The sequence below is a fragment of the Pygocentrus nattereri genome, chromosome 24 (genome assembly GCF_015220715.1).
Source record: "Pygocentrus nattereri isolate fPygNat1 chromosome 24, fPygNat1.pri, whole genome shotgun sequence".
Lineage (NCBI taxonomy): Eukaryota > Metazoa > Chordata > Actinopteri > Characiformes > Serrasalmidae > Pygocentrus > Pygocentrus nattereri.
Window position 1 is genome coordinate 23,604,079 of NC_051234.1, and position 27,112 is coordinate 23,631,190.

General features: G+C 38.2%; 2 protein-coding genes across 3 annotated transcripts; one reads left to right on the forward strand and one right to left on the reverse strand.

The window, feature by feature from the left end:
* Positions 1 to 4,424: 4,424 nt before the first annotated feature.
* atp6v1ab (ATPase H+ transporting V1 subunit Ab) lies at positions 4,425 to 16,003 on the reverse strand. Its single transcript, XM_017717266.2, has 15 exons — positions 15,848 to 16,003; positions 12,271 to 12,367; positions 11,727 to 11,855; positions 10,688 to 10,902; positions 9,723 to 9,860; positions 9,485 to 9,636; positions 9,047 to 9,209; positions 8,119 to 8,227; positions 7,872 to 7,994; positions 7,635 to 7,749; positions 6,415 to 6,478; positions 6,132 to 6,335; positions 5,904 to 5,998; positions 5,222 to 5,393; positions 4,425 to 5,024 (listed from the first exon to the last, which is right to left on the reverse strand). The coding sequence occupies exons 2-15, from the start codon at positions 12,350 to 12,352 to the stop codon at positions 4,932 to 4,934; spliced, it is 1,854 nt and encodes a 617-aa protein (XP_017572755.1). The 5' UTR covers positions 12,353 to 12,367; positions 15,848 to 16,003; the 3' UTR covers positions 4,425 to 4,931.
* A 1,749-nt stretch (positions 16,004 to 17,752) lies between these two features.
* On the forward strand, positions 17,753 to 26,389 carry naa50 (N-alpha-acetyltransferase 50, NatE catalytic subunit). 2 transcript variants are annotated; one of them, XM_017717254.2, is made up of 5 exons: positions 17,753 to 17,925; positions 20,693 to 20,826; positions 21,670 to 21,789; positions 22,294 to 22,360; positions 23,370 to 26,389. In XM_017717254.2, the coding sequence occupies exons 1-5, from the start codon at positions 17,918 to 17,920 to the stop codon at positions 23,545 to 23,547; spliced, it is 507 nt and encodes a 168-aa protein (XP_017572743.1). In that variant the 5' UTR covers positions 17,753 to 17,917; the 3' UTR covers positions 23,548 to 26,389. The 2 variants fall into 2 exon arrangements, with proteins under 2 accessions (XP_017572743.1, XP_017572735.1); XM_017717246.2 differs by having other exon boundaries at positions 17,754 to 17,925; positions 20,690 to 20,826.
* The last annotated feature ends 723 nt before the right edge of the window (positions 26,390 to 27,112 follow it).

Genomic DNA, 27,112 nt, shown 5'->3' on the forward strand with positions numbered 1-27,112 from the left:
CCAGTAGAGGAGCCTGTAAAATAGAATGTAATACAACACAGAATTAAAGGAAAGTAGCTGAGATGGTTGGGAAAAAGTATTGATGGCTGAACGTGGAATACACTCGACCTAAATGTATTTAGTAATGTATTCTGTTTCAATACATACTAAAGTAACATAGTCAGAAAAGGTTTAGAATATTATTGATAAGACATACGGGGAAAAACTGTTACTGTAATTTTTTTGTTAATTCACTTGTTTGTCGCTGTTACTGGTTAGCAGTTTGCTTCATGATATTCTTCTGTTAACCCCTTAACAAGTTGTATTACACACTATAATCAAAGAAAAGCTCAGTAAATTTCAATTGAAGTCCTTGTAGATGCTGAATAATAAGCTGTTGTATGAAATAAACCTGGAATGTTAAGGGGTTAACATGTTGCATGTAAAATGTGAATATTTGAATGATGTTGCAAAATTCTCAGTGTTATTTTGGTTGCTTCAGTCCTCTGCTGCTCCCATAATTCCACTGCCGTCTTATGAAATAAGCAAACAACTGACCATATCCCAATAACAAAAATCAGATTATATCATGGGTAGGTATGACTTTCAGGTAATGGCATGTGCAACTTGGCACAAAATGCATTCATTGGTCCAGTACAACACTGATGCTAAGCTTAACAGTCATGCTTACTATTGAGAAGACTACCCAGTTCAGTTATCCCTGAAAGATGTTTAATAACATTGAGATAATAACTGGTCACTGCCTTGATTTATCAGTCTACTCAGGGTTTAGGAATTTCAGTGTCACACAGAAGCTGTTTTTGGATTATTATTTAGAGTCCTTTATATATATGTGTGTGTGTGTGTGTGTGTGTTTATATTTAAGGTTTAGTGGGTAAGTATTCTAAAAGTATTCTAAGAATGTAGAAAGTAACTGCATTCTGAATACTGCTTTTCAAAAATGTAACTTGGACAAAGACTTTTCTGTATTCTAAATATGCATTTCCGACATTTGTATTCCATTACATCCCAACCCTGGCAACTGAGCTGCCTTTCTTCACAGCTTCAAATTCACTTTGTATTCATGTCTAAAAACATTGAGTGTGTTTATATGCACTTAATAATCTGATAACTGCAGAAAATTAGATTTTGTCAGTAATCTGATCAACATGTTTACATGCACTTGGGAAATCAGATAATGTGAAAACTCAGAGTCTACATGATTTCTGCTTTGCAACTAGCCAATAAACTCACAGAAGAAGACGTAACATAAACGTAACATGAACTCAAACTGTGTTGCGACTTTAAAAAAATAAAAATCTCATGGTAAGTTACCTGAAAATATAAATATACATCATATAGAAGACGAAGAATATTTAAATCCTTCATTTCATTGAGAATGTAGTCAGTTTCAGTGCCGCTCCAAAACTGTTCTGCTGCAATTTCATCTCAGTACTGCTCGCTTATTTTTGATACAGCTGTCTGTTCCGCATATGCTGACTGAGAAATCCGAAAGAAATCAGAGTAAGAGTTTACATGCACTGAGAAATCTGATTACTGAGCTAAAATCCAGCTCTTTATCAGATTTCTTAATCAGATTTTGAGATCGGAGTATGCTGCTCACATGACCATTTGAAAAATCAGATAACTGCAGAAATTCGATCATGATCAGATTATTGAGAGCATGTAAACACAGTGTCTCAGGAAATCTATACTTTTCTCAGTTCTCTCTCAAATAAGCACTAATGTTGAAATGCACTAAACAAACAGTCACTTATAAAACTTATAAAACTAGCACATTCTCCTTCTGCTTGTTTTGCTTTCTTGAAACTCTCTGTCCTTCCTTCTCTGAACTTTCTGCTCAGCTGCCTCAAAGTCCTCAAACTCTTCTTTGAGATCAATCTTTGAGATGGGCACAAAGAAAAAATTCAACATGACTTCTAAACTTATTCCTCACTGAGCTTAAAGACTGAGACTTCACAGGCCCCCAACATGCCTGTTCACGAGCCTCATCAGTGATTCTACTGATGAGTTCGCGTTAAGTGGTCCAGACATGGGGGGACGGATCCTGTGTGACTGCACCAAAGAGGTAACCGCTCCAAGAAATGCAGATTCCTAGAAAACAGACATGTCAATGATAAGATAACTGCTGAAATTATTCTTATTTAAAAAATCTAAATAGTCCCCCATCCCACCTACAAACCTGTCCACAAGCACAGAGAGGGGCTTCTGTGGAGACCCTTCGGCTGGTAGCTGGCCTGGAAGCAGATGCTCCTAAACGTTTCAGAGCAGCAGCGGTAATGTCATTTTCCACGTCTGTCTTGCCAGGTCCATCTTCAGGGCTGAGTGCAAAATCTACCAGCTTGTTGAGCTTCTTTTCTCTGGCAGTGATGAGGTTTCCCTCTGTTTTCTGCATCTTGTTCACATGCTTCATCCCTTCTTTTTCCCTGGTCAGCTCGAACCAAGGGTCAGCTATCCGGTTGGCCTTCCTAACGCTGTCTGCCTCTGCCCAAGGGGTGTCCTTCCTCACTGGCTTTGAGGGCCTCCCACCCACACCCATGGGACATCTTTCTTAGTGGAAGCAGGACGCTTCCAGAAAACAGGAGGAAAGAACTTCTTATTATCTTCCATTGTCAGTCCAGTGGTGTCCATTTTGGGCTGCTGTCCTTCCTGCTTGCTGCTCGCTTTCATATATTTCTTGTTGTTCTTCTTACTGGAAAATGTAGAACACTGAATAAATGACAATAAAAGAATGAATCTCAGTTCAATTTGCACCCGCTAACGTCAAAGTTTCTGTAAATCATGACAGAAATGTGATCTCAGCTGCACTCTCCACTGACTTTTTTGCTACTTTGTAGCGAACATGCCACTTCACCCCATTGTGACCCTAACATTAAAAAGGTTTAAAACTGTTGATAGTTGTTAAAATTTTGCCAAAACGTTGTTAAGCAGAAGCGACAGTAACCATGATGGATGGTAATTCATTGCTAGGTATTATTGTGAATAAAATTCCACCTAAAATGTTTTTCCATGTTAATTTTAGGGCTACCTTAAACTAAGCTCCACCTTAAATTTTGTGCCATCTTAAATTTGTGCTATGTTAATTACAGTTCCACCTTAAAATTTGTGCTACCTTAAATTTAGTGCTATGTTAATTGAAGTTCCACCTTAAATTCTGTGCCACCTTAAAAGACGTCCCACCTTGAGTTCTGTGCCACCTTAATTTTATTGCTATGTTAATTAACGTTCCATCTTAAACACTGTGCCATCTTAAATTTAGTGCTATGTTATTTCAAGGTCCGCCTTTAAGTTAAGCCTCAGCCATGAAGTGGTAGGCCACGTAAAATGACAGAGTGGGGTCAGCGGATGCTGAGGCGGATAGCACACAGAGGTCACCAACTTTCTGCAGGGTCAATTGCTACATACCTCCAAACTTCATGTGGCCTTCAGATTAGCTCAAGAACAATATAGAGAGCTTCATGGAATGGGTTTCCATGGCTGAGCAGCTGCATCCATGCCTTACATCACCAACTGCAATGCAAAACGTCGAATGCAGTGGTGCAAAGTGCCACTACTGGACTCTAGAGCAGTGGAGACATGTTCTCTGCAGTGACGAATCACGCTTCTCCCTCTGGCAATCCGATAGATGAGTCTGGGTTTGGCGGTTGCCAGCATAACAGTACTTGCCTGACTTCATTGTGCCAAGTGTAAAGTTTGGTGGGGGTGTTTTTCAGGAGTTGTGCTCAAATCCTTAGTTCCAGTGAAACAAACTCTTAATGCTTTAGCAGACCAAGAGATTTTGGAAAATTTCATGCTCCTAACTTTGTGGGAACAGTTTGGGGATAGCCCTTTCCTGAACCAACATGACTGAGCACCAGTGCACAAAGCAAGGTCAATAAAGACATGGATGAGCGAGTTTGGTGTGGAAGAACTTGACTGGCTTGCACAGAGTCCTGACCTCAACCCAATAGAGCACCTTTGGGATGAATTAGAGCAGAGACCGTGAGCCAGGCCTTCTCAACCAACATCAGTGTCTGACTTCACAAACGCGCTTCTGCAAAGGGTGGGCTGACATCATATTAAACCCTATGGATTAAGAATAGGGTGTCACTCAAGTTCATATGCATACTTTTGGCAATATGTATATAACAGTGTATATTGTATAGATAAACTTTTCATGGTCTTTTAAATCAGTAACAGTAGTAAACTTTCAATGGTCATTTAACTTGAACACCATATTTATGCCCCCAATCTAGATTGTGCAATTGTTGCTTTTCACCCTGCTATTAGACAGGACGATAAGGTGGGTACTATGTCAACAGTACTGACAAAGACAATCTAAAATGGTTCCAGAAGAGTTGGAAGGAAAGCAAGAGGATCTGCTAACAGTCAGCCTGTAAATTCTGATGTATGGGTCACAAACACATGAAACAACTACAGACCTGTAAATTTGATATTTTATTGTTTCAGCATTTAAACTCTGTTACACGAGCAGTGCAGAATAGAAGTGCAATGCTCCAATCATACAGCGGATACACCAGACAATACAGCTTAAAACACTAAAACTGAACCAAAACAACAAAAACACAGGCAACCACAACAACTGCCAGCAATAAATAGTAACTTTAAGTAATCACGTCTCTTAGATCTTCTGTACAGAGAAAATGGAATAATTACACCAATTGTGGTGTAATTATGGGATAATTACACCAAACATGAAATCTATAACTACAGATAGCATGATATCAAAACAATACACTGGAGAATGAAGCAGTGCTGAGATTTTTTGGGTATGAAAATACATCCAAAACACACACGCGAGACACTTCAGGCTACTACTGCTACATAAGAACAAGGGAAAGCAGAGCGGTGGAATGTGTGGAGAGGAGAGCGTCAGAGGGACAGAAGGACAAGTGCGCTCCCCCAAGGGACGACTGGACTCAGAAAGGGACTTAGTCCTCCAGCGTGCGGAAGGAGTTCTGCATGTCCTCGTGCAGCTGGGCATAGTCAGCTTTAATCTTGGCCTCACCCTCCTTCACAGGGTCCTGAAAGAGAGAGGAGAGAGAAAATGGCTTTAGTCTTAAAAACCACAACTGACCTTTTGTTTTTTGCTTCGTTAGTACATGTCTGACCGTAAGCATGATTCATCATATAGCTTTAAAAAGGAGAATTATTGTTTTACTGTAACCTTTTGCATAATCCAGAAATGAAAACATGAATTTACACAGTGCACAACAAGTACCTTAAATTTCATAGAGCTGATCCTGTACAGGATCTCTCCCATATGCTCACGGATCATGGCCCAGGTGATCTTGTTGTCACTCTGTGCAGTGGACTCCACCGCATGCCGAGCCATATCATAGAAGGCGATCATATTCGACAGGATGCCCACCGTCTTGTAGAATGGACAGAACCTGGAGATTTAGAATAGGTAGAAAAGGTTTCAGAAAAGGTCATTTGGGTTGCCTTTTACTGCCATATTATTTACTGTACAAGGTATTGATTAAATAACAGGGTACATACTACATACACTGTAGTGCTGGGCAATATATATTGTCTATACCAGCATATGATTACTCTGATACATTGTGATATTGCTATTCAGTTTTACTGATATTTCTATAATATACATTTTATTTTCATGTTTTTTTTTCATTTTCACAATTATTTTCATCATAAACCTAAGCTCTCCTTTGGTGCTCAATGTCTAGTTTGGTGGCAGGTTTGGGGTATGGACCCACTTTCTCATTCTGTTCAGGCCTGACCTCAGACCAAGTCATAACAGTAATGATATAATGCCTATAAAACAGCAGTGTCCCTGCATAGTAAACTATAAAATTCTCCTTTCAGAGATTTAAGTGAAACTGAATGATTTTATTACATCATTACTGCCCAGGATTAACATATGTTAAAGGTGTGACTACCTATCATAAGGTGTGTAACCGTTCTGCTGCAGGAAATCATCCTTGATCAATTTAGCAACTTCCAGTGTGATCTTGTCAGTTTCGGCCAGTGAAGCCTGGTATTTACAAAACAAATGACAATTAAAAAAAACTTTTACTAATACTTTACATCTCACTTTTAATGACAGTTATGTTCTATGGTCTCTTTTTAGCTGAAATAAGCAGCAACAAACATGCACACTTTCTCACCTTGCCCACAAGCTGTACAATCTCAGCCAGGTCCTCTTCCTCCTGCAGAATCTCCTTAGCTTTTGTGCGCAGCGGCACAAACTCAGGGAAGTGCTTGTCATAGTATTCATCAAGTGCTCGTGTGTACTTACTGTAGCTGATCAACCAGTTAACTGAGGGGAAATGCTTCCTCTGGGCCAGTTTCTTATCTAGACCCCAGAACACCTAAGAAAGAGAGACAGAGAACAATAAGCTGCATGGGAACAAAGAAAGTGATTTTAACATGAGCGTTAAAGTTCCTTACCTGTACAATACCAAGAGTAGCAGATGTCACAGGATCTGAGAAGTCACCACCAGGGGGAGACACACTGCAGAAATACACAAAACTCATTCTCCAAACATATAATAACAGACCTTCTGTGGTTCGGATGTATACTAAGAGAACTAGTTTGTTTAAGTAAATAAAACTACATACACTAGTTCATGTGATTTTAAACTGAACTAAATAAACCTATGAGATCAGGACCTGTCTTCATAACACTTCTCACAGTAGGAATGTTGATCCAAGATCAACGCTGAGAAGTTACATGAATATGAGCCATGTGTTCTCACTGAAATGCTTGAAAGGGAATTTCACTTATTTTTCAAAATCTCTGCATAATTCAATGTTTAAGATGTAAACAAACACATTCAGGGTAGTTTGATTTGAAATAGGGCATTCTATAGAAACTAACAAAGGATTACTTTGTTACTTTGATTACTCAGTGTCAGCGATGAAAACCAGAGATCATCATGTCTACAACACAAATATAGTCATTTTATGGGATATCCAAAAGGGTCAGTAAACATACAAGTGTCTAAATTTTTTATATGTAATGTTGATGATGGAAAAATAGTGGTAATTATAAAGAAATGTTTCTTGGTGATTATTTTGCTTCACAACTCTGTACATGTACCTCTCCACCCCTAGTGAGTTTTAAGCCAAAACCTCAAAACCAACAGAAAAAGTGCCATCAGGCTGCATAATCAAGACTATTTTATGTAGTAACTTTGTGTGAGGAAGATTTTCAAGCCATTAAAAGTTTCAAACATGTGGTTCCTACCACCACTACTGTGAACAATTCTGTCTCTGTATGTTCCTAGACCATAGCATTTTACATCAAACCACTCTGAATGAATGTTTATATCGTAACAATTTCATTATGCAGAAACTTAGAAAAATCTGAATTCCCCTTAAAGTGTGGACTCAGAATTTCTGTATAATTTAGTCATTAAACTATAAACAGAATCAGAAGTGGTTCAACATGAGTGGTTCAGCAACCCCTGGTTACCATCACTATCACTGTAAAGAAATCTGAGCTGCTGAATATCTCTACAATGCTCTATCTTACATCAAACCACTCTGAAAATGACAGTGTTTACATCTCAACCACTGAGCTATGGAGATGTTTAACAAATTATGCAGAAGGTCTGGTGGAAAGAACAGATAAACAGCTCCCCCATGTGTCCAAAAAATATACTCACGCGCCCACTATGCTAACGCTGCCTTCCCTCTCTGGATTACCAAGGCATTTCACCCGACCAGCACGCTCATAAAATGAAGCCAGACGTGCACCCAAATAGGCAGGATATCCACTATCTGTTTAAAACACACACACACACACACACACACACACACACACACTCATGGTTAATGAAACAGTGATGCTAACACACTCTTGTTCATTTTAACAACTGTAAGAACATGGATTATTTATTTACCAGCAGGCATTTCAGCCAGACGACCAGAGATTTCTCTCAGAGCCTCGGCCCATCGAGAAGTGGAGTCAGCCATCATGCTCACATTGTATCCCATGTCCCTGAAGTACTCGGACAAAGTGATTCCTATAGTAAAGATTAACAAAAACATGCACAGACATAAAAGGTATGGTATGCAATATAAAGCAATGAACAATGTTAAATATGACTGGCAACGTATGCTTTGCAATGATGTTTAACAGGATAATACCTGTGTAAATAGAGGCCTCTCTGGCTGCCACAGGCATGTTGGAGGTGTTGGCTACCAGAGCTGTTCTCTTCATGATACTTTCCACTTTGCCATCCACCTCCATAGTTAGCTGTTGAAGAAGAGCACAGAAACATCCTGGACTTCAATCATTGTCAGTTTAGGGGCACATCAAAAGTGATGCTGACCGCTTAGAGTACCGGTTTATTAATTATTTATGAACCTTAAAGCTGCACTATGTAAGTTTTGGGGATTTGGAGACCTCTCTGGTGGAAATGTGCAACTCTACTCAAACATTTAGTTCTGTGGGTAGTTCAGATCCCTTCCACTAGGAGATTAAATCTTATGACTGCAAGTGTGTTGAAACAGTATTCAAAGAGACGTGCCTTCCGAGGATATGAGTGAATTATCTACTATTTGTCATCATATCTTCATTATTATAATATTGATTTTTGCACTTGAAACCCAAACATTAAGTCAGGCCTTCCTTTTAGCCTGTGCATGTGACGTTAATACTTTAAGACATAACACCTGATTTTAAAATGATTTTTTTATTCATTATTTATTTCTGGCTTTACAGGGCAACCCACAGCACCATACACACAAACATATTTTAGCCTGTTATTTGTTCTCCATCTTAATAATGCCTCTTCTTCCAATTTTAATAAAAATGTTATATAGTGTAGGTTTAAAAAAATTGCAGACACTATTTAGCATGACAATTAGCATAATGCTAATTGTAGTTATACAGTTTCATTCACCTTTAAATACATTAATACTTTTAGTGACTACTGCATATTATTATTTGACACTATGAACTACTATAAAAGTTAATGTGTACGCTATGTAGTTCTGACACTGAGGAATTGAAGTGTAGGCGTGTATAAGAGAGTTTAATGGGTTAAAGCTACACCATTAACCTGTCTCTCACCTCAGGGAAATCTCGTAGTACTTCCGACATCTCATTACCACGCTCTCCACAGCCCACGTAGATGATGACATCACTGTTGGAGTACTTGGACAAGGACTGAGAGATCACAGTTTTGCCACATCCAAAAGCTCCTGGAATGGCTGTGGTCCCTCCCTGCACACATCTATGGACATAAAAGAACAAAATCTAATGAAAACAGGAATCACTGTGTATAAAAATAAAAACACTTCACACAACAGGGTACGGGTGGGCTATACCTGTGCAATATGGAAATATTTATCATCATGATCAATTACATCGTCATAATTAGCATTTCAGGGTACTGAACAAACACTGAAAAACCGTGTGCTTCATTATAAAGAGAGCATCGGTTGTTCTACACCAATTCTACACCACAAAAAGGAGTTATACGGAAACCCGTCACATCAAGTCACTCACGGAAAGAGGGCATCCAACACTCTCTGGCCAGTTAGCAGGGGGTGATTAGCAGGCAGCTTCTCAGTGACCGGTCGGACCTGACGCACTGGCCACACCTGCACCATCGTAAACTTCTCCTTCACCCCCTCAAACTCCAGCTCCAACACCACATCCTACCACAGACATGTACACATTAAAGTCATCAATACTGAATGTTTATCAAAGCACTGATCTTGTGACTTGTATGTCCATATCTCACCGAGACATCATAGTTCCCAGGTGGGGCCAGATAGGTGACAGTCCCCCGGTTTCTGGGTGGCAGCATGATTTTGTGCTTAATAAGCGAGTTCTCAAAAACCATACCATAGATGTCACCTCCAGTAATGTGACTGCCAACCTGACAAAGAAGACAGTTAGGATTTCATAAATAATATGAATTACATACATATTATCAACAACAGGCAAAGATACTGGGGCATTTCTGAAGTGATTAGACTTTTCTTTCAGAAATGTATCAGAAGCCAGATATGTTATGCTTATGTAATTGGTGGAATGATTTTAGCCAGTATGAACTGTAGCTGTTATAATCCAAAATCATTTAATCGTTTTTAAATAAAGCTTATCTTTCAAGGCTACTTTTGCATTCATGACAAAGCGCTTCTTAATCCTTACTTAAAATAATGATCTGAGGGGCTCCCAAGTACTGCAACTGTCTAAAAGGTGGTCTGATTGAGAGTCTGATTCCTGGCGATGCCACAGCCATATGGAGCTTAAAAGTCCAGGGAAGCACCAAAAAATTGTGCCCAAAACTAAAATTGTGCCCAAAATTAAAGACTAAATAAGTCTACAGTGAAACGTCCAGTTCTCTAAATGACAAACACTAAGGTGGCCTATGTGCTACCTTATGTCCCCGGTTGGAGAAACCTCAGACTTCTAGGCATATTAAACAAACATATATACATAATAAAAAACAAGGTGCTTTCCACTGCTATAGCACTCTGGAATTCAACTATGGATGACTTTAGGATACCGTGGGGGTTACGCTTAGGGTGCTAAAGAACCCACAAAATCATTTGAAGCCTTATCATCAACTTAGTATTGCTGGTATGTATCATGGTATGATTCTTTAACCATGAGATTTTGATTTTAAATGTTTTTAGACGTATCTATATTCTGTTCATTTTCATAAAATTCATTCTCACTCATCTTTTTTTAGGCACTCACTCTGAGATTCTTGGAGGGAGAGAACTCCCATTTGAGGTCACGGTTCAGGGCACCAATGTTCACTCCTCGGGGGATGTAGATGCTCTTGGTTAGATCATTAATGTCTTTGAGAGGACGCTGAATACCATCAAAGATGGAGCCCATGATTCCAGGACCCAGCTCGACGGAAAGGGGCTTCCCTGTACGCAGAACCGGGTCGCCAACAGACACACCGGCTGAAAACAGCTTAGGAAATCTAACACACTTCAGAATCAGGCATCTAAAAATGCATCAAGGTGAATCAGTCTAAAGGTGGCAGTTCAGCTACATTCATTTTGGAATTTCATAATCCTTTATGGTGGACTACATTAATATTTAATAAAGTGTGCAGTTTTGGCAAAAATAATTTGGCTTTCTTTGTTTTAAAAAAAAAAAGAGGAAAAGATGTAAAAAAAATGCATGTGTATTTTCTGTAATTTTAAAAATAACTCAAAATGAACTGCAGGACTTAATTATGTCATTTTTTCTGCTAATTTTAGTCCACAATGTATATTCATTTGCTGATTTTAACATATTAGAAAAAAACTAAAACTTATGATTTACTTATTTCCCCCTAATATGTTCAGTTCAACAAACAGACAGTAATCGTGCATTACAATGTGCAGAAGTGTGTTCTTTGTAAAGAATGTATTAACTTACTTTTACTTAGAAAAATCAACAAAATATAGAATTTGATAATGGGGTGTTCTTCTGCATACAACTATGTACTTTTCTAAAGAATGTATTGTTATAAGACTGAGTCTTTATCGTACACAAACAAAAAAAAAGTGTTAAAAGGATGAAAAGTAGTCATTTTGGTCTGATCAGTATTTAAATGCTATTCATAAGTATAATACATAGCTCTCAAGACTACTACCATTTTATCCACATATAATAAAACCTATTTAGTTACAACATTGCTCCTATTGAGCATGGTACAGAAATCTCTTATTTCAAATGAAAGACTGTATGTACGTGTTAAATATTCACTGTGGGAGTATGTCGCTTCAGAGTAGGATACAGGTTTCCTCATACACCTGAATGGTGGCCATATCACCCTCCAGCCGGATGATCTCTCCCACCAGCTCACTGTGGCCCACACGCACCAGCTCATACATGGCCGCCCCGGCCATGCTGGAGGCAGTCACGACTGTGAGGGAAACGCACAGATTCAGGTCACTTAAATGACAAACACACCATCTGTCTTTGGCAGTCTTCTGTCAGTCTTTTGGCAGCATCCAGATTTTACATACAAGCTGTATTCATTATTTTTAAATCAATGTCGTCATTTGACAGTTTTCAAATGACAAAAGAATTAACAAACAGTTAAACCGCAAATTATAACAACAACAACAACAATGGAATTCATTGCCTTAGATAACAAACTGTTCTCTGTGATGGACAAAGCTGGATTTTGTGGCACATTTGGTTGCTACATACTGTCAGTTGTAAGTTTTTTTTTTATGTAAACTGTTGTTACTGTCAGCTCAGTTTTTAAATAAATGATATGAAATTAATGGATGAAAAAAGACAAAACATAGTTGTAGATTCTCTGTGTTACTGACCAGGTCCAGACACGCCATGCACATATCCAAACTGTCCCTCACGCTCCTCATCTCGAATCTTGGCCAGCTTGGAGAAATCCATGTTGAAAATGTGTGCCTAATGAGCAGACAGAGCAGTACTGGACATCATTAGCAAGAAGAATGCAGCAGACCACTCATTAAGGTCTTCAGACTGTACTATTATATTTGTATTATATACTGTACTATTATATTTTCTATTATATACTGTGCTATATTTTCAAATTCAATAAAAAATTTTATTTCAAAATTAAATAAAATTTTCCATTTATTGTGGATTACAAATGTCTTAACGCAATCTTAATACATTCCAAAATTGCAACATTCAGAATCCAAGTGACTGCCCACTTTACTCTGAAGGGCTGCACCCTAGTGCCTAGTTTTCCATTCAAAGTGGTTTCTAGGAAAGATAGTAAATGAAAGATCCTCAGAAAGGGGAATCTGTGTGGTACAGTTTACACAATTTCAACATTTTTCAATACTGTATTGAAATCACTACACCTTTACTGACTACTAGCTGGCAGGCTGGCTATGTCTGAACTAGCACTTCCAGCACTGTGAACTACAAGGAACACTTTCAAAGAACTTGGCCTATGATGTGGGCTAAACATCATACTGTGATTTAGGGGCGGGCAAGATCAATGATATTTCATTGTAACTGTGATAAATTATGTCACAATATGCTTTTATGATGATCATGGATATCATCAGATCTGGTTTTATTAAAACAATTTGTCTTTTTGATCTAAACACCTGCAACAGCCCTTACTTGTCCATGGACAAGGACTTGTGGGACAGTTCTGTCTGACAACAAAACCACCGAGAGCCCGTCATAGTAAATAGGTGCGATATTCTTCCTCCAGTCATGTAACCTGATCAGAAGTGGTCACTAGAGACGCATGCAAGACACACAGAAATGCCAGATGTAAACAGCTACATGTCTCACTGTCTGATGTTAACACCAGGTATGAACTTGGCCCAGTTTGCACATTATAGTAATTTGCTCTTAGCTGTATGCATTAGCCACAATCGTGATAATGTGTGCAGCCCTAGAAGTCTTTCTGTCCTCCATCTGTAGGCCATATAAACAGACATCATATATCATATGGTAATATACCAGCGTATATACATGCATTAATGCTAACATTATAAGGCTTGATCAGTATTTACATGAAACATAATGCAAAGTAATTTTACAGATGGGTTTGTGAATCTTAAGGAGTTTTAAAAAGGCCCAATACTATTAAATATGTAAATATGTATCTTTGTCCTAGCATTTTCTCCAAACATGCTATTGTGTAATTTTTATGGAGCAGTCATAGTGCAGTATCACATGATGACTGCCCGTGACTGACTGGTTTTAAAAAAAAAAAAAAAAAAAAAGGGGAAGGAGCCAAATAGATGCTTGAGTAATTCTGGAGAGTTTGTATTCATCCACCACATCAGCACTAGCAGCTGTATGGAAATAGGAAATATAAATGGGATTATGTGCTTAGTCATTTGAACACACACTTAGGCTACATATCTTGAGATTTACAGAGGATAACCCCCCATCTTCACATCTTATCTTTACTTTTTCTATTGGAATAAAATGGATAGTGCCAAAAAAAAGAGACCAAAATGAGACTTTCATCCCACAACTCTGAGGAACCAGAGACCAAAAAGCCCCACGGCTGACAAACGTTAACGTTAGTCGTCTCCTTTTTCCCCCCAAACCTTGTCTAAACCTAAAGAAACAAGAGAATCAGTCTTACTTGTAAGTAGGGGTGAGCAATAACGATAACATACAATACTATTGTGTTATCAGTAAAATGACAGATTACATCACAATATGATTTTCTGAGGATATGGCTATATACACTGAAAAACATGGTTGTAGTCAATACTTCTACAACACTCATCTATTTAACTTGATAAATTATTTAATTGACTTTTTTGTTCATTTTTTGCAACTATTAAGATACAAACTTAAAGTGGTCGAATCGGCTGATTAGCCTCCTTACTTGCCGTCTATGTTTACTTCGTACCTAACACTAACAAAATGGAGATTCATGCTATATACATGCTAAAAATATTAGAATCTGCTACATAGCAAACAAATAAATAAACTAACATTACTCAGTGCTGCCCTCTAAACATGTAAGGATACCACATTAGAAGCTAGAAGCTTTTGTGTTTTCATATTTTTAACATTAAAAAATAACTATTTTTTCAATTTTTGTTTTCATAAATCACAAGATTCCCTGATCTTTAATTTACTTCATTTATTCCAGCATTATTCTGTTCTCAAACTTCAGAAAACTACTAAATATCAAGAATCACTTCTTCAAATATGGTGATGTGTAATGCTGAAAGACTGATCCTTTATATCTCAAAATTGCAATTTAGGATTTCTATAGTGAAGATTTTCAAACTGCCAGAGCTGCATTTTTTATTTATTTACAGCCCAAATTATCAACAACATTGTCTTAAACTGAAAGACTGAAAGAAATTTTGCCTAATAATAACAAGGTAGACCAATCAGAGGCAACATGCTGTGACATCACAACCACAGCTTACTGGCTGGCTAGCGCACTACGTTAATGCATCAAGGCTCAGGCCAGACAAAGTGCATATCCTGGTCTTCTCGGCAATAAGAGGCCTTTTTATAGAAGAGAACAGCAATTTAATTCCCAGTCACAACTAAGTCAGAAAAATCGTAATTATCCATTTTCCCCAAATCGATTAACCCCTGTGATGATCACCCAGCCTTCCCTGTGAGCAGCTGTCACATGATGTGGAGAACACACCGACTTCTCCAGTGACAAAGTGACATGATCTCTACAGCTACAGAAACATGAAATAGGTTTTGCCTTCTGAAATACACTCAAAATGTTGCAGAGAGGGAACAGAGCTTAAACCTGAGGACTCCGAGACCGAGCGGTTGGCTGTAGTCCGGTCAGAATGATTGCAAGTCACAGCATTGTCTGATCACATGACCACGACAGCCTAACGATAAAACCCGCTGCGGTTTACCTCAGAAATCTGTCATTTATCCAAAACATCCCAAACGGAATTGAAGGCACTCTACGCATTTTTAAGCTACTGTGATATTTATAATGTACAGAACTGAGGCACATCATTTCGCCCCGCTCTATGAAGACGGTAAACCTGGCTGTCTTGGTTTAGACTCTGATTGAAGACACAGTACAGATTAATATTTCAGAAGTGCATCGTGTAACGTTAGGCTAGCAGGACCGTGTGCATTCCCAAGGTTATAAAGGGGAGGAGGGGGGCAAGGTAAGAAAATCCAGCCTCACGCTGACAAACATCCACCACCTAAATCTGAACAATAGTGACAATGTCGTTAAAAACCATTTCTTTCATTCCCATCGCAATGAATTTGACATTTATCCATGAATTTCTATTGCGGTTTCACGTCAATGGAAATCGGCCGAGAATGCACTGAATCCAGCCGGTTAGCTGACGTTACCTGGAAAAAAATGCCGTATAATATTATCCGGACAAAACACTACGATGGGTGAAAGCAACACGATATGAGATCGGAAATATCAAATACCTGAAATGAGGAAAGGGAGCCGAGATCTCTCGAGCTTGTATTGCCGAAAAAGACGATGAGAAATAAGCAACTAGGAAGGGTCAGCTGACTTCATTCACTCGATGGTTGGCGTGCGGGCTAATCAGAAACGGATCTACACAGCGCCACCTAGTGTGAGAGTTTAAAACCAGAGGATTTTATAACGCTGGACACGCCAGTTTTTTGTAATAACGCTATTCACACCAGGGTTTGGTGAAACTGCACACGTGTTTTTCTGCTCCAGTCCTGTAGAAATCCCGCCGTTGGCAAAACACCAAGCCCGTAGAATACACGGAGAGAAAACGACAATACAGTGCAGTGGAGGTGGATTATAAGACTGGTCAATAGCTCTACATCTTGCTCAGTCATTATTCCTAATGGCTATATATTACGCTTAATAGTGAAGATTTAACACTGATTTCTTCATTTTAAAGCACGCATTTTCATACACAACCATTCTTAAAGACAACATAAAATACAGTAAAATAGTATTGCTGATCTCTGTTTGCTGTAGTAGTTTGTTATTATTTTTATTTATTTGTTTTTCATTTAATTAATTATTTTATTTTTGAAGCACACATTTTCACGTCAGAGTCCTCGTCTTTACCTTTCCTGTGGGGACTTTTATTATGTGCGCTGAAACCTTCTAAGAACCACGCCACGTCCTGTGCGTTATTTCTCCCCGTTGCTTGTGTAGCCTGTGCAGTGAAGTTCGAATCAGTTTATCAAACCGATTCGTTCTAACTGTTCATGTTAATGAATCGAACATCCGATTCAAAGGTTCATTGATTTAGGAGTCTTGCCAACTTTCTGACCCTGTACAATAAGATTCAAATCACAAGGATCCAGCTGCAGCCTACAGAGAGGAAAGTGAGAGAATTCATAGAGCCTGTGATTTATATGTTACAGCGTGATATTTTATGTAGTGATTGCTGTAGTGTAGTGGGTAACACCTCTGCCTTATGCACTGTAGACAATCCCCATCTGGGTAAACACCCTACACTATATCAATAAGAGTCCTTGGGCAAGACTCCTAACACTACCTTCACCTTCCTGTGTAAAAATGATCAAATTGTAAGTTGCTCTGGATAAGAGTGTCTGCCAAATGATATAATTGTAGTGATTTAATAAGGTTAAGGTCAGAAAGATCTAACGGACATAAGTCAAAGTGACTGAACTGTCTTATAATCTAAGAGACTTTGGCTATTTACCGCAGGGGTTTCATAGGTTTATCATATAATCATAATGTTGCACTATATGTAATATTGTCATAATTATTTTTTATAATTATTATTCTTTTTTATTATTATTGCTAAGATTATACTACAAGTCCAGTCTCCTATACATACTGGCACTAAACAATTTATTAGTGTTACTGAACTGGATTATTAAAAACCTTCACAGTAGAACTTGCCAATATATCATATATATCTGTATGTTGGTTACGGTGGCAAACCACATTGCTGATTTTAGATTTTAGGTTTAGAGTTATTCATAAATAACAAGCATTATATTCATTGTTCAAGCATTATATTCATTTATTCAACATTATCCCAATGTCTCCGGATGCAATGGTTCATTAACTTTATTAATGCAGACTCAAATATCATCTGATAGTGATACTGTAATATACTGTATGGAAAAAACACTGTGGTACAGAAATTCTGTAATGCTGCTCAACTCTCCTTTATAGACATATTGTAATTTGTCATTGTATTAGAATCATAACACATTTCCCTGCTGTTAGGCTTCACGTTTCTCTTACTAGAAGTCTTTAGTCTTTGGTGGACGCTGCAGAAAAAGTTTCATTCAATTAGGACTTGTGAATCGGTTCGATCGATTTATTGGAAAGAACCGGTTCAGAAAAAGTGATTCGTTCACGAGTGACAGCCGCGGCGGAGTTGAGCGCTGCTGCTAGTCCTTTAGCCAACATACATGTGGAGGGTCCGGAGAGAGTGGAGCTCCGCGCAAACTTAGGACAAATCCTCTCCAGACTGGAAATATACTGTCGACGTCCTTTGCATCTTTCACATCAGACAAGTTCCCTTAAACATGAAAGGGTGAGTAAAACTCTCTGCATTTGTCCATCTCGACCAAAAGTTTTTTTCTCCTCCTCTCTTCTTTCAGCAGGGGGAGGGGGGAGCTGCTGGCCGCGCTAGCCGCCTCTCAGCGCGGTCTGAGGTGGTAGCGTTTACCACCGAAATAGCCAACAGTTTTTGCAAAGTAAACTATGTCGATTAGGAGTTGAGTTATCCAGCTGAAGTCTAAGAGCTGTTATGCTTACCACAGTCCTTGCAAATTAGCCCAGTGTCCCATAAACCCCGTGTGATGTCTGCTAGCTTAGCCTGAGCTGGAGACTGAAAATGTTGAGTCAGACTACGAAAAGCTAGCTGGCTACATGGCTAGCCTGCTAAGTTGCTAACCATGCCTGCTCTTCGATAATGAGATATTTACGTGTCCGCCCCCTTTCCAAGCCCTTTTTATACCCCTTAGGTTTGTAATTACTTTGGCTAACTTACCGTTTGGTGTTAAGGTGAGATTTCCGAGTCCTTTAACACTCTGTACGTTAATAAAGGTGGCACATAATGTAGCTTAGCTTCCCACCTGCTTCCAGCAATTAGCTAGCTTAGCTAAGTACTACTTTTTCAGTCTAGTAGTGCTAAGTTAGTTAGATACAGAGTCCTCTGAAATTAGGAATCAAACTAATGTAAAATAATGAAATTAGATAGCAGTTAGCTAACAGCTGGATTGACAGAAAGGTAATTTTGTGGAAAATAATCAAACTCCAGTCTTGTTGATGTGAGTGGGGTGTGAACCTCTTCCACATACTGTACATGTATCGGGGAATAGAGCAAAATACTGTAGCACTTTTATTGTTGACGAAGCTTAAAAGCTTAGTAGTTTGCTGTTATGCAGAATTGATGTTAACTTCTCACTCTACGATACTGTCAGAGTCTCAGTCTGGGTTGGCAGCTGATGGGTCAGTGGCAAGTTAAGCTCACTCTATCTTTCTGGTGTTGATGCAGTCTCTAGCAGTGTCTGTTTAGTCCAGGCTTGTGCTAAGCTAGAGAATTGCCAAATATGTATTCACACAATGGCTTACATACCACATCGTCACTATTACAAGAACATATAGCTTCAGTTTAGTTCAGTTAGTACGGTTAGTTAGGGAGGTGTCTTTTAGTGGTCCCTTGCTTAAATGGTTCATGCATCGAAATCAGTAGTAACTATTAATGATAATCGTTTTTTCCCTGATGTCCATCTTTAACATTTGTGTGATTATATGTAAAAAAAAGAAAATTACATGACCATTTCCATCTCTCTTTAACCCTTAGAATTAAAGGGAAATGTCTGCATTATTCAGTGGTTGAGATGTAAACAAAGTTATTCAAAGTGATTTAATGCAAAAGGGATTATTGTAGTGAAACATACCGACTCTGATCTGGGAAACAGGGGTCTCAATGTCTACAACATAAATATAGGCAATTTATTTGCCTTTCAGAATGACCACTGAACCTACACATGTCTTCCTTTTATATGTAATGGTCACAGTAAAACAGCTGTAAATCGGAAATAAAAGCACAGCCCAGTGCACAACTATTTTCTCTTATAACAATGCTGGTATGGGTCACAACCTTATATCAGAACAATGGTAAAACAAAGTCTCAGACATATATATTATATTGTTGCTGTCGGAAGAAAACCTTGTATCTCCATTTTTGCTATTTTTCAGTTTTTGACATAATTTGAAAGTGTCTGTTACTCTGTACATAGTTTGTAAATTTTATGATGAATGGCCTAAAAGAAATTACCCAAAATGACATGGGAAAAAGTCTGGTTTCATTGACTTACATTGAAAGTAAAGTAAGTTTTTTCCTTCTCCTGTAAAGTTACTATTTTGGTGATACAAGGTTTTCTTCCGACAGCAGCGATATATAAATATATATTAATTTCCCCTTTGAGCAGGTTGTTTGTTACTGTGCTTTTAAGACTACTATATCCAAGTGATCTCTCCTTCGCTGAAAAAAGGTCTGGGCTGAAACGCTGCTTATAACTTCAGCATGAATGGGTGGGGCTAAGTGCTGTAGGATAAATAAGAGGGTTTATGTAAATGTAAAAAAATTCAACATGGACACCTTTTTGCACCTAAGTTACCGTGTATGGTCTGGGGAGTGAAATGGTACATTTTAAAACTTTGCTGATGTTCCATGTATTAGACAAAGGAAACATTTTTCCACCATGATATGGGCCCTTAAAAATGCCACATAACAAAGCCACTCTAGGTTAGAAAGATGGACGTCCTAATAAACTGTACTTCTCGTGCTCCCGTTACCTTATCCTGCCGCTGACTGTAGGAGTGCCGACCTAAAAACGTGACATGCAGCTGTTGTGTCATCGTGGAGGATTAGCATGCAGTCGCCCTATAAATACCTCCGTACTTCTGGTGTCAAGTGGAGGCAATACAAACTTCTGGTGAACACTTCAGCTCGATAGTTGATGGTGTGTTGAACAGAGGAGTCTTATTGCTTGTAGCAGGCTAATTGGTTTAGTTCGCTTATTTTGAAATGAGCCTGAATCCGTGACAGAACTTAAGCTAACATCAAATTAACTTGAAGTAATGACTGTATGTGTGGTTCCATGCTGCTGATATAAAGAGGGTAGTGATATCAGCTGAGTTGTTTTGTAATCAAGTTTAAGTTTAAGTAAGTTTACTTGCTGCTGTGTTGTTGAATTAAAAAGTGCATATTGTGGAGTGTGAACTGCTTTCATTTTCATTTTCTGGAATCAATGAACAACCAGTTGACCGTTCTGCTTTTGTTCCAGTAGCCGGATCGAGCTGGGGGACGTTACCCCCCACAACATTAAACAACTGAAGCGTCTGAACCAAGTCATCTTCCCTGTCAGCTACAATGACAAGTTCTACAAAGATGTGCTGGAAGTAGGAGAGCTTGCTAAGTTAGGTAAGTTAAAGAGTGAATTGTCCACACATTAGAAGTTTACTGTGTTGATATGTGTTAACACAGTCTTTACCTTTCCTTTTCATTGAACCTCACATAGGCTTATATGAATTCCTTATGTGTCAAATAGATAAATACGAGTGGATGATATTATATATTTCATATCACAATACTTGAAGACATTTTCACAATAAGTAGTATGTATTATTATGTTTCTTAGAGGTTTGTGAAGAAGTTTGAAAATTCACCAGCAAAGCAGCAGCTCCACATTTAAACAGTGTAGTTTTTTTTGTTGTTGTTGTTTTTTTTTTATTATTATTAATGTTTGCAGTTGTGAACTGTTTACTAAAGAACAAGAGGAAATATCAATTAATCTGAAAAAAAAAGTTATAAATTAAGTAAGGATACACGCTGATACCAGATTCGTGTCTGTATCAGCAGATAATGGTTTAAAACCAGTGTTATTATTGTAAAGATGCTTAGATTTTTGCCTTTCGTCCAATGACCGCACCCCCGCGACCCAGAAGAAGAAGCAGCTTGGAAGATGTGTGTAGGTGTGCACTTAGATTTGAGTGGTATTTTATAACATATATCTATGCTAAAATATCTGTACATTCAGTTTACTACATTTATAGCCCTGTAGGAAAAAGACTTGCATTTCTGTGTCATCCGTATCCAAGTTGATGTAGTCCCAATCTGTTTTACAAATGTTTTATAAATGTTTATCAGTATCAGCAGATATACACTGGATATCGATATCAGCCTATGCTTCCTATACCGGTGAATCTCTAATAATCAAAAAATGTAACCGAGCACTGATGTCTTCTGTACTTCTTTTATTTGCAGCATACTTCAATGACATTGCTGTGGGGGCAGTGTGCTGTAGGGTGGACCACTCCCAGAACCAGAAGAGATTGTACATCATGACACTCGGCTGCCTAGCACCCTACCGCAGACTGGGCATAGGTAGGGTTATTTATAGAGAAAGCAAGATCAGACATGAAAAGTCTTCACAGAACAATGAAGGATTCATCTAGCATCTGATAATGAATTGTTTTTTTTTCCTTTATTCCATTAAATTTGATATATGATTTCTTGGATATTTAACCCCTTAATGCTCCGATGGCTGGCGATGCATCCAGACTTCTGTTACTCACTCCTACATACTTAAAGAGATTCTTCAGAGGTTCTTTAGTAAAGGCAATGATTTCATTTAAAACCATGTTTTTAGGTTTCTATGATGTAATTATAAGTAATTCATTTTGCAGTTTTCCATGTAGTTACTGAATAATAAGCCTCAGGAAGTGGATGTTAGGGAAGCATAAGAGATTAAAGAGTGTTGTGAGAGTGCCATTGCATATTCTTTGTTTAAACTTGGATAGACTGTATTTTATTCTATTTTATATGTAAAAATGTTCCTGATGTATGTGCCTCATGCATTTTTGTACATATTGTCTTGTTTGTTTAAAGGAACAAAGATGCTCAACCATGTGTTGAACATTTGTGAGAAGGATGGCACTTTTGACAACATTTACCTGTAAGTTATGATGATTTGTCTTCATAACTTTGATGAAACAGTTGAAAACAGAGGAGCAATAAAGCCAATAAAATTTGATGGAAGCAGCCTTTGAAGCAGAAATTGAAGTTACGTGCACATAATTGCAAGATCTGTTAAGAATAGGGATGTAAATGATTAATTGATGACTGTTAACCAACTGATGGAACAGTTGTTCAACCAAAGCTTTTGGTTTAAAAAATATTAATAATTTTATATCGTTTCCAAAAACAATGGCATGTACTCGAGGTAACTGGTTCTGGTAAATAGACCAACAAAAAAAATTAAGCATGTAGCTAAAAATAGTCGTGTTCAGGACAAGTTTAGAAGAGGTCAACAGCACAACTGCAACACTACCACATCAAAAGCAAACAAACACAACTATTTTGCCCGTGTTTTCTGAAAGAAAGTTTGATGTTGTGTGAGGAATTCACGTGCAGCGATGATAGCTTTTGAGACCTACTGAGCTAAAGTTAAGCCCAGTTGTTTTAGCTTGAGTTAACTTGAGTTAAGTTGTTTTAGCTTGAGCAAGTATTGAGTAGCAAATATGTTATATTTTTATAAAACTTGTATTAATGCATAAGTTTTAGTAGCTCATTATATATTTCTGTCATTTGGCCATTTTGAAAATATGATAGATTTAACTAATTAGTTTAAATGAAACCAGATAGATAGATAGATAGATAGATAGATAGATAGATAGATAGATAGATAGATATACACACACACACGGTGCATTTTTTACAGAATTTAGTTGACGTGTGCTCATAAGTGTACATAAAGTATTTTACAGAGATTTTGAATAAGAAGCAGCAAACAATCCACCTTATAACTGATATTTTTATTGTGTCCTTGATTTTAGCGATTAATCTTCGACTAAAGACAGTTGTTTTGGACAGAAGAATTTGTAAACATTTGCATCACTAGTAAAGAATGTAAGTGTCAATGTATTAATCCTTTTCACCTGTTTTGTTTTTTTTCCCCTCCTCAGTCATGTGCAGATCAGCAATGAGTCTGCAATTGACTTCTACCAGAAGTTTGGCTTTGAGATCATTGAAACAAAAAAGAACTATTACAAGAGGATAGAGCCTGCAGACGCCCATGTTCTCCAGAAGAGCCTGCGTAGCCCGTGTGCACCACCAGCGGGAGAGCTGCAGAAGGCTGAGTAGGGGCCCAAGCGCGCTGAAGAGATTGGTTTTTGCCCGTACTCCCAAAATGGAACTGTGACAGATGCCCCGGGGTCTATAGATACACCACTTTTTCAGAGGGCAATTTAAAGAGAAAAACGAGTCCATGAAAAATTGCTGCATTTTATTTTGCAAAAATGAAACTCCCATCGGTTTGTGTTTTCCTTTTTTTTTTTTCCCCCTTCATTTAGAGATTTGAAATTAAATATTTTTTTGTTGTTTTTTTCCAGGCAGAATACATAAGTGCTCCAAAAAGCTGCTTACTTGTTACAGAGTAGACATGGTGAAGGTTAACTATGTAAGCATACTGTTTGCATTTTACGTTTTTTAAAGGCAAGGGGACATGACTGTTGTTTGGACAAGACAATAGGACTAAAAGAGGGGGAATCCTTTCAAAATAGGACTATTGTTGACTATAGATGGTCCTAGCTGGCAGCCTTGGAGTCATGCTACGGACGGTATTGGTGACTTTCGGAACTCGTCACCTCACCACCTGGGCCCAAGGACACATGGGAAGGAAATGCTCCTGGTGGTTGAGACATGTTTATTTCACAGGCAGAATGCAGTGGAGGACCTCTGCATGTGATGCAGTGTCTCCTGGTGATGTCAGCCTCTCCAGCCTGCCTTGAAGCTAGCCCAGAGAGGAATAGGATCAATCGCCCCCTCAAATCCAGGGGATCTTGGTTGGCAAAACGGTTCGAGAGTGTGAGAGTTTGGAGGAGTGGACTCTACTCTCGTTTCTGAATGTGTTTGTTTTTCTGCCCATTATTTAATATCCCCCCCTTTTTTTTTTTGCATAATTGCTGATTAGTTCATGGCTTTTCCTGGGGTGCTGTTGGTGCTTCAGATTGGAGAAGGGATTGTGAGTGCCAGTTATGGAGAAGAGGTTTGCTCTTGGTACAGTTACCCCAGAACCTGAAATCCTTTCCCCATGTTGGGCCCGGTATTGAAGCATGTGCCTTGCCATAGGCTTACATTCCACATAAAATCAGGTTGATGGGCTTCACTTAAAAGAGATGTCCAGCATCTTTCAACCTAATCCTTATACCTGTACATCTCTAGTGTATGGTCACTTACAAAGAACAGCAGTTTGGAGTCCTGTATTTGGAAAAGAACAGAAATGCTTCCAAGAGCTTCAGTGTATGCACATTGGCCTCTGAGTATGTTTGGAATCAGTGAGTTGTCTGACCTTTTCTGTATACACAGAATTGTATGTCGCAATCATATGGAAGCCCATTCCCTCCAGATAGAAGAGAAAAAAAATCACTGCTTCACTGTCCCTAAAAATTTGACTTGATATCTTGAAATGATGACTTATTTTCTCAAAATGTTGACTTACATTAGAATAATGACTTGCTGTGTCAAAATATTGACTTAGTATGTTGAAATAATGACTTTTTATTTATGGCTTACTTTAAATTTGAGAGCTTAATTATTTGGCAAAGTATTTCAAAATCTTGAAAAAATAAGATTATCACAATATTAAGTCCAGTATTTTGAGAAAATATGTCATTTTTGAGATGGCAAGTCAGAAACATGAGCAAAATTTTTTGTCCTCTGCCTGGCAGGAACTCCCTTCAATACAATAGTCCATATGCTACACTTAAACTTTGGAATTTTCCTTTAACTCATCAAATAGTTATTTGGACATTCTCATCCTTTTCATTCTTGTGTTTGTCCTGTGAATAATGTTTTTTAATTGCTTAAATTGTGGCAAAAAAAAACATGCACTTAAAGTTTCTGCAGTACACTGTCTGTAGACAATACCAGCATCTTCAGAATATGTGGCGTTCATCTATTTTATTTGGAATTTTGCACCTTTAGGAGTTGGTGGCAATGTCTGTTGGCAGTATTTCAGATTTTTTTTTTTTTTTTTTTTTTTTTTTTGGACTACTACCGCTCCCCTACCCCAAGACAAAAGCAAAGGCAATTAAAGATGCTAAGAAAAAGACATTTTATTTGTGGTTTAATGAAAGGACACATTTACTTTGAATGTATGCCTTTGGCAAGGCCAGTGATTAATTTCTGGACCCTACATGAAGGTTATTCATGTGGTACAAATGCATTCGCCTCATGTTCTGGGGTAGTATGCAAAAAAAAAAAATCCTGAAAGGGTTGTAATGAGTTTTGTTTGATGATGGCCTCAGCCTGAGTTTTAGTTCAGCGCTCAGACACTGCGGGGTGGTTTTTCATTATTTGCAGGGGCGCAGGTTTGGACCTTAGCAGTCTCCTCTTCGGCATGCTGACAGCTAAAAATCTTCCCACGATGCACTGCTATCATTTCAGTGATGTTCACTGACAACCATCTGTTTCCTAAGTGCATTGTGGGATTGTGGCAGTTTGGTAATATAGGTTCCTTATGTAGAACTTGGATGCGAGAGCCGGACCCCAGGAGAAGCCTTGATGCTGCATGCCAGGAGGGACATGCCCTCTTCATTGTAGTTCAAGCATGTTTTTCTTTCTTTCTTTGGAGAATTTTGTCTTTTCTGGAGCTCTATATTGTAAAACTTTTAAACCTCTAAATAAAAAAAGTACTATTTGCATTATTTGCCAGAACATGCTGTTAAAATGTCGAAGGAGTGCACAGGAGACAAAGAGGCTGGGTATTTGACATTGTGAGGCTCAAAAAGTATAAGAATATTTAAGAGCAGCATTATATGGGAAAAATGTTGCTAGTTATGTGCAAAAGTTTTGGTGCCCCTGGTCATGTTTTGTTGCTTTTCAAAGTAAACATAAGGAGAGATCGATTAAATTTAAATGCACAATTACTGTTTATTTGCTGAATTTAACATATTGAGGGTTGGTGAATAAAGTCTAAAATATAGCCTGTGTAAAAGTTACAGCACATTTTTATATATATTTTTTTTCCAGCACGTCAAACTCTGAAGCAAATAAATAGAAATTATGCACTTTTCAGAATAAAGCCGTTTTTTTGTTTATTTTACTTTTGTTTCTTGTTGAATATATGTTAACTTTCTCAAAAATGTCATTTGATCAAGGGTGTTCAAATTTTTGCATATAGCTGTAGTTTCCCAGAACCAGATTGAGCTTAAGCCTACACTGTTTTTTTAATGCAAGCTTTTGTCTTTTTTGTTTAGCAAAATACAAAATGTTTGCCTGGGTGATTTAGGGACACTATTTCACTTGGGATAAATATACTAATACCATGCAATATATTTACTACAGGGGAATCATAGCTGTAAACTTTGGGCCAGTTTGTTAGACCCAGACTGTGGCTGATCTCATAATAAAACGAATTCCCAATGGTCATTAACTATTATCCGGCAAACCGGCTGTGTGTCCAAATGTATCCCGACAGCCCTTTTAATCAGTGATTTCGTATTTAAGGTGTACTTGTTGCTGACACAGGTATTCTATTGTGCTCACAGCTTGTAAAAGCATTGCCAATAGAATGGGGTGCACAGCTTGAGGGGTATAACCCCCATCACTGGACTGTGAAGCAGTAAAATGGCGTTCTCTGAAGTGTTGGAGGACCAACCGAAACCTTTGGGATGAGCTGGAGTGGCGTGAACTGATCCTGTCCTCA

What these genes read in the sequence shown, in the direction of transcription:
- atp6v1ab (XM_017717266.2), bottom strand. Translation starts at nt 12,352, where the DNA reads ATGGATTTCTCCAAGCTGGCCAAGATTCGAGATGAGGAGCGTGAGGGA. An exon ending in CTCCCTCCAAGAATCTCAGA is followed by an intron (nt 9,861 to 10,687) that starts GTGAGTGCCTAA and finishes CTTCTTTGTCAG; the next exon opens with GTTGGCAGTCACATTACTGG. An exon ending in TCAGCTCTATGAAATTTAAG is followed by an intron (nt 5,025 to 5,221) that starts GTACTTGTTGTG and finishes TCTCTCTTTCAG; the next exon opens with GACCCTGTGAAGGAGGGTGA.
- naa50 (XM_017717246.2), top strand. An exon ending in AGGAGAGCTTGCTAAGTTAG is followed by an intron (nt 20,827 to 21,669) that starts GTAAGTTAAAGA and finishes TTTTATTTGCAG; the next exon opens with CATACTTCAATGACATTGCT. An exon ending in ACTTTTGACAACATTTACCT is followed by an intron (nt 22,361 to 23,369) that starts GTAAGTTATGAT and finishes TCCCCTCCTCAG; the next exon opens with TCATGTGCAGATCAGCAATG.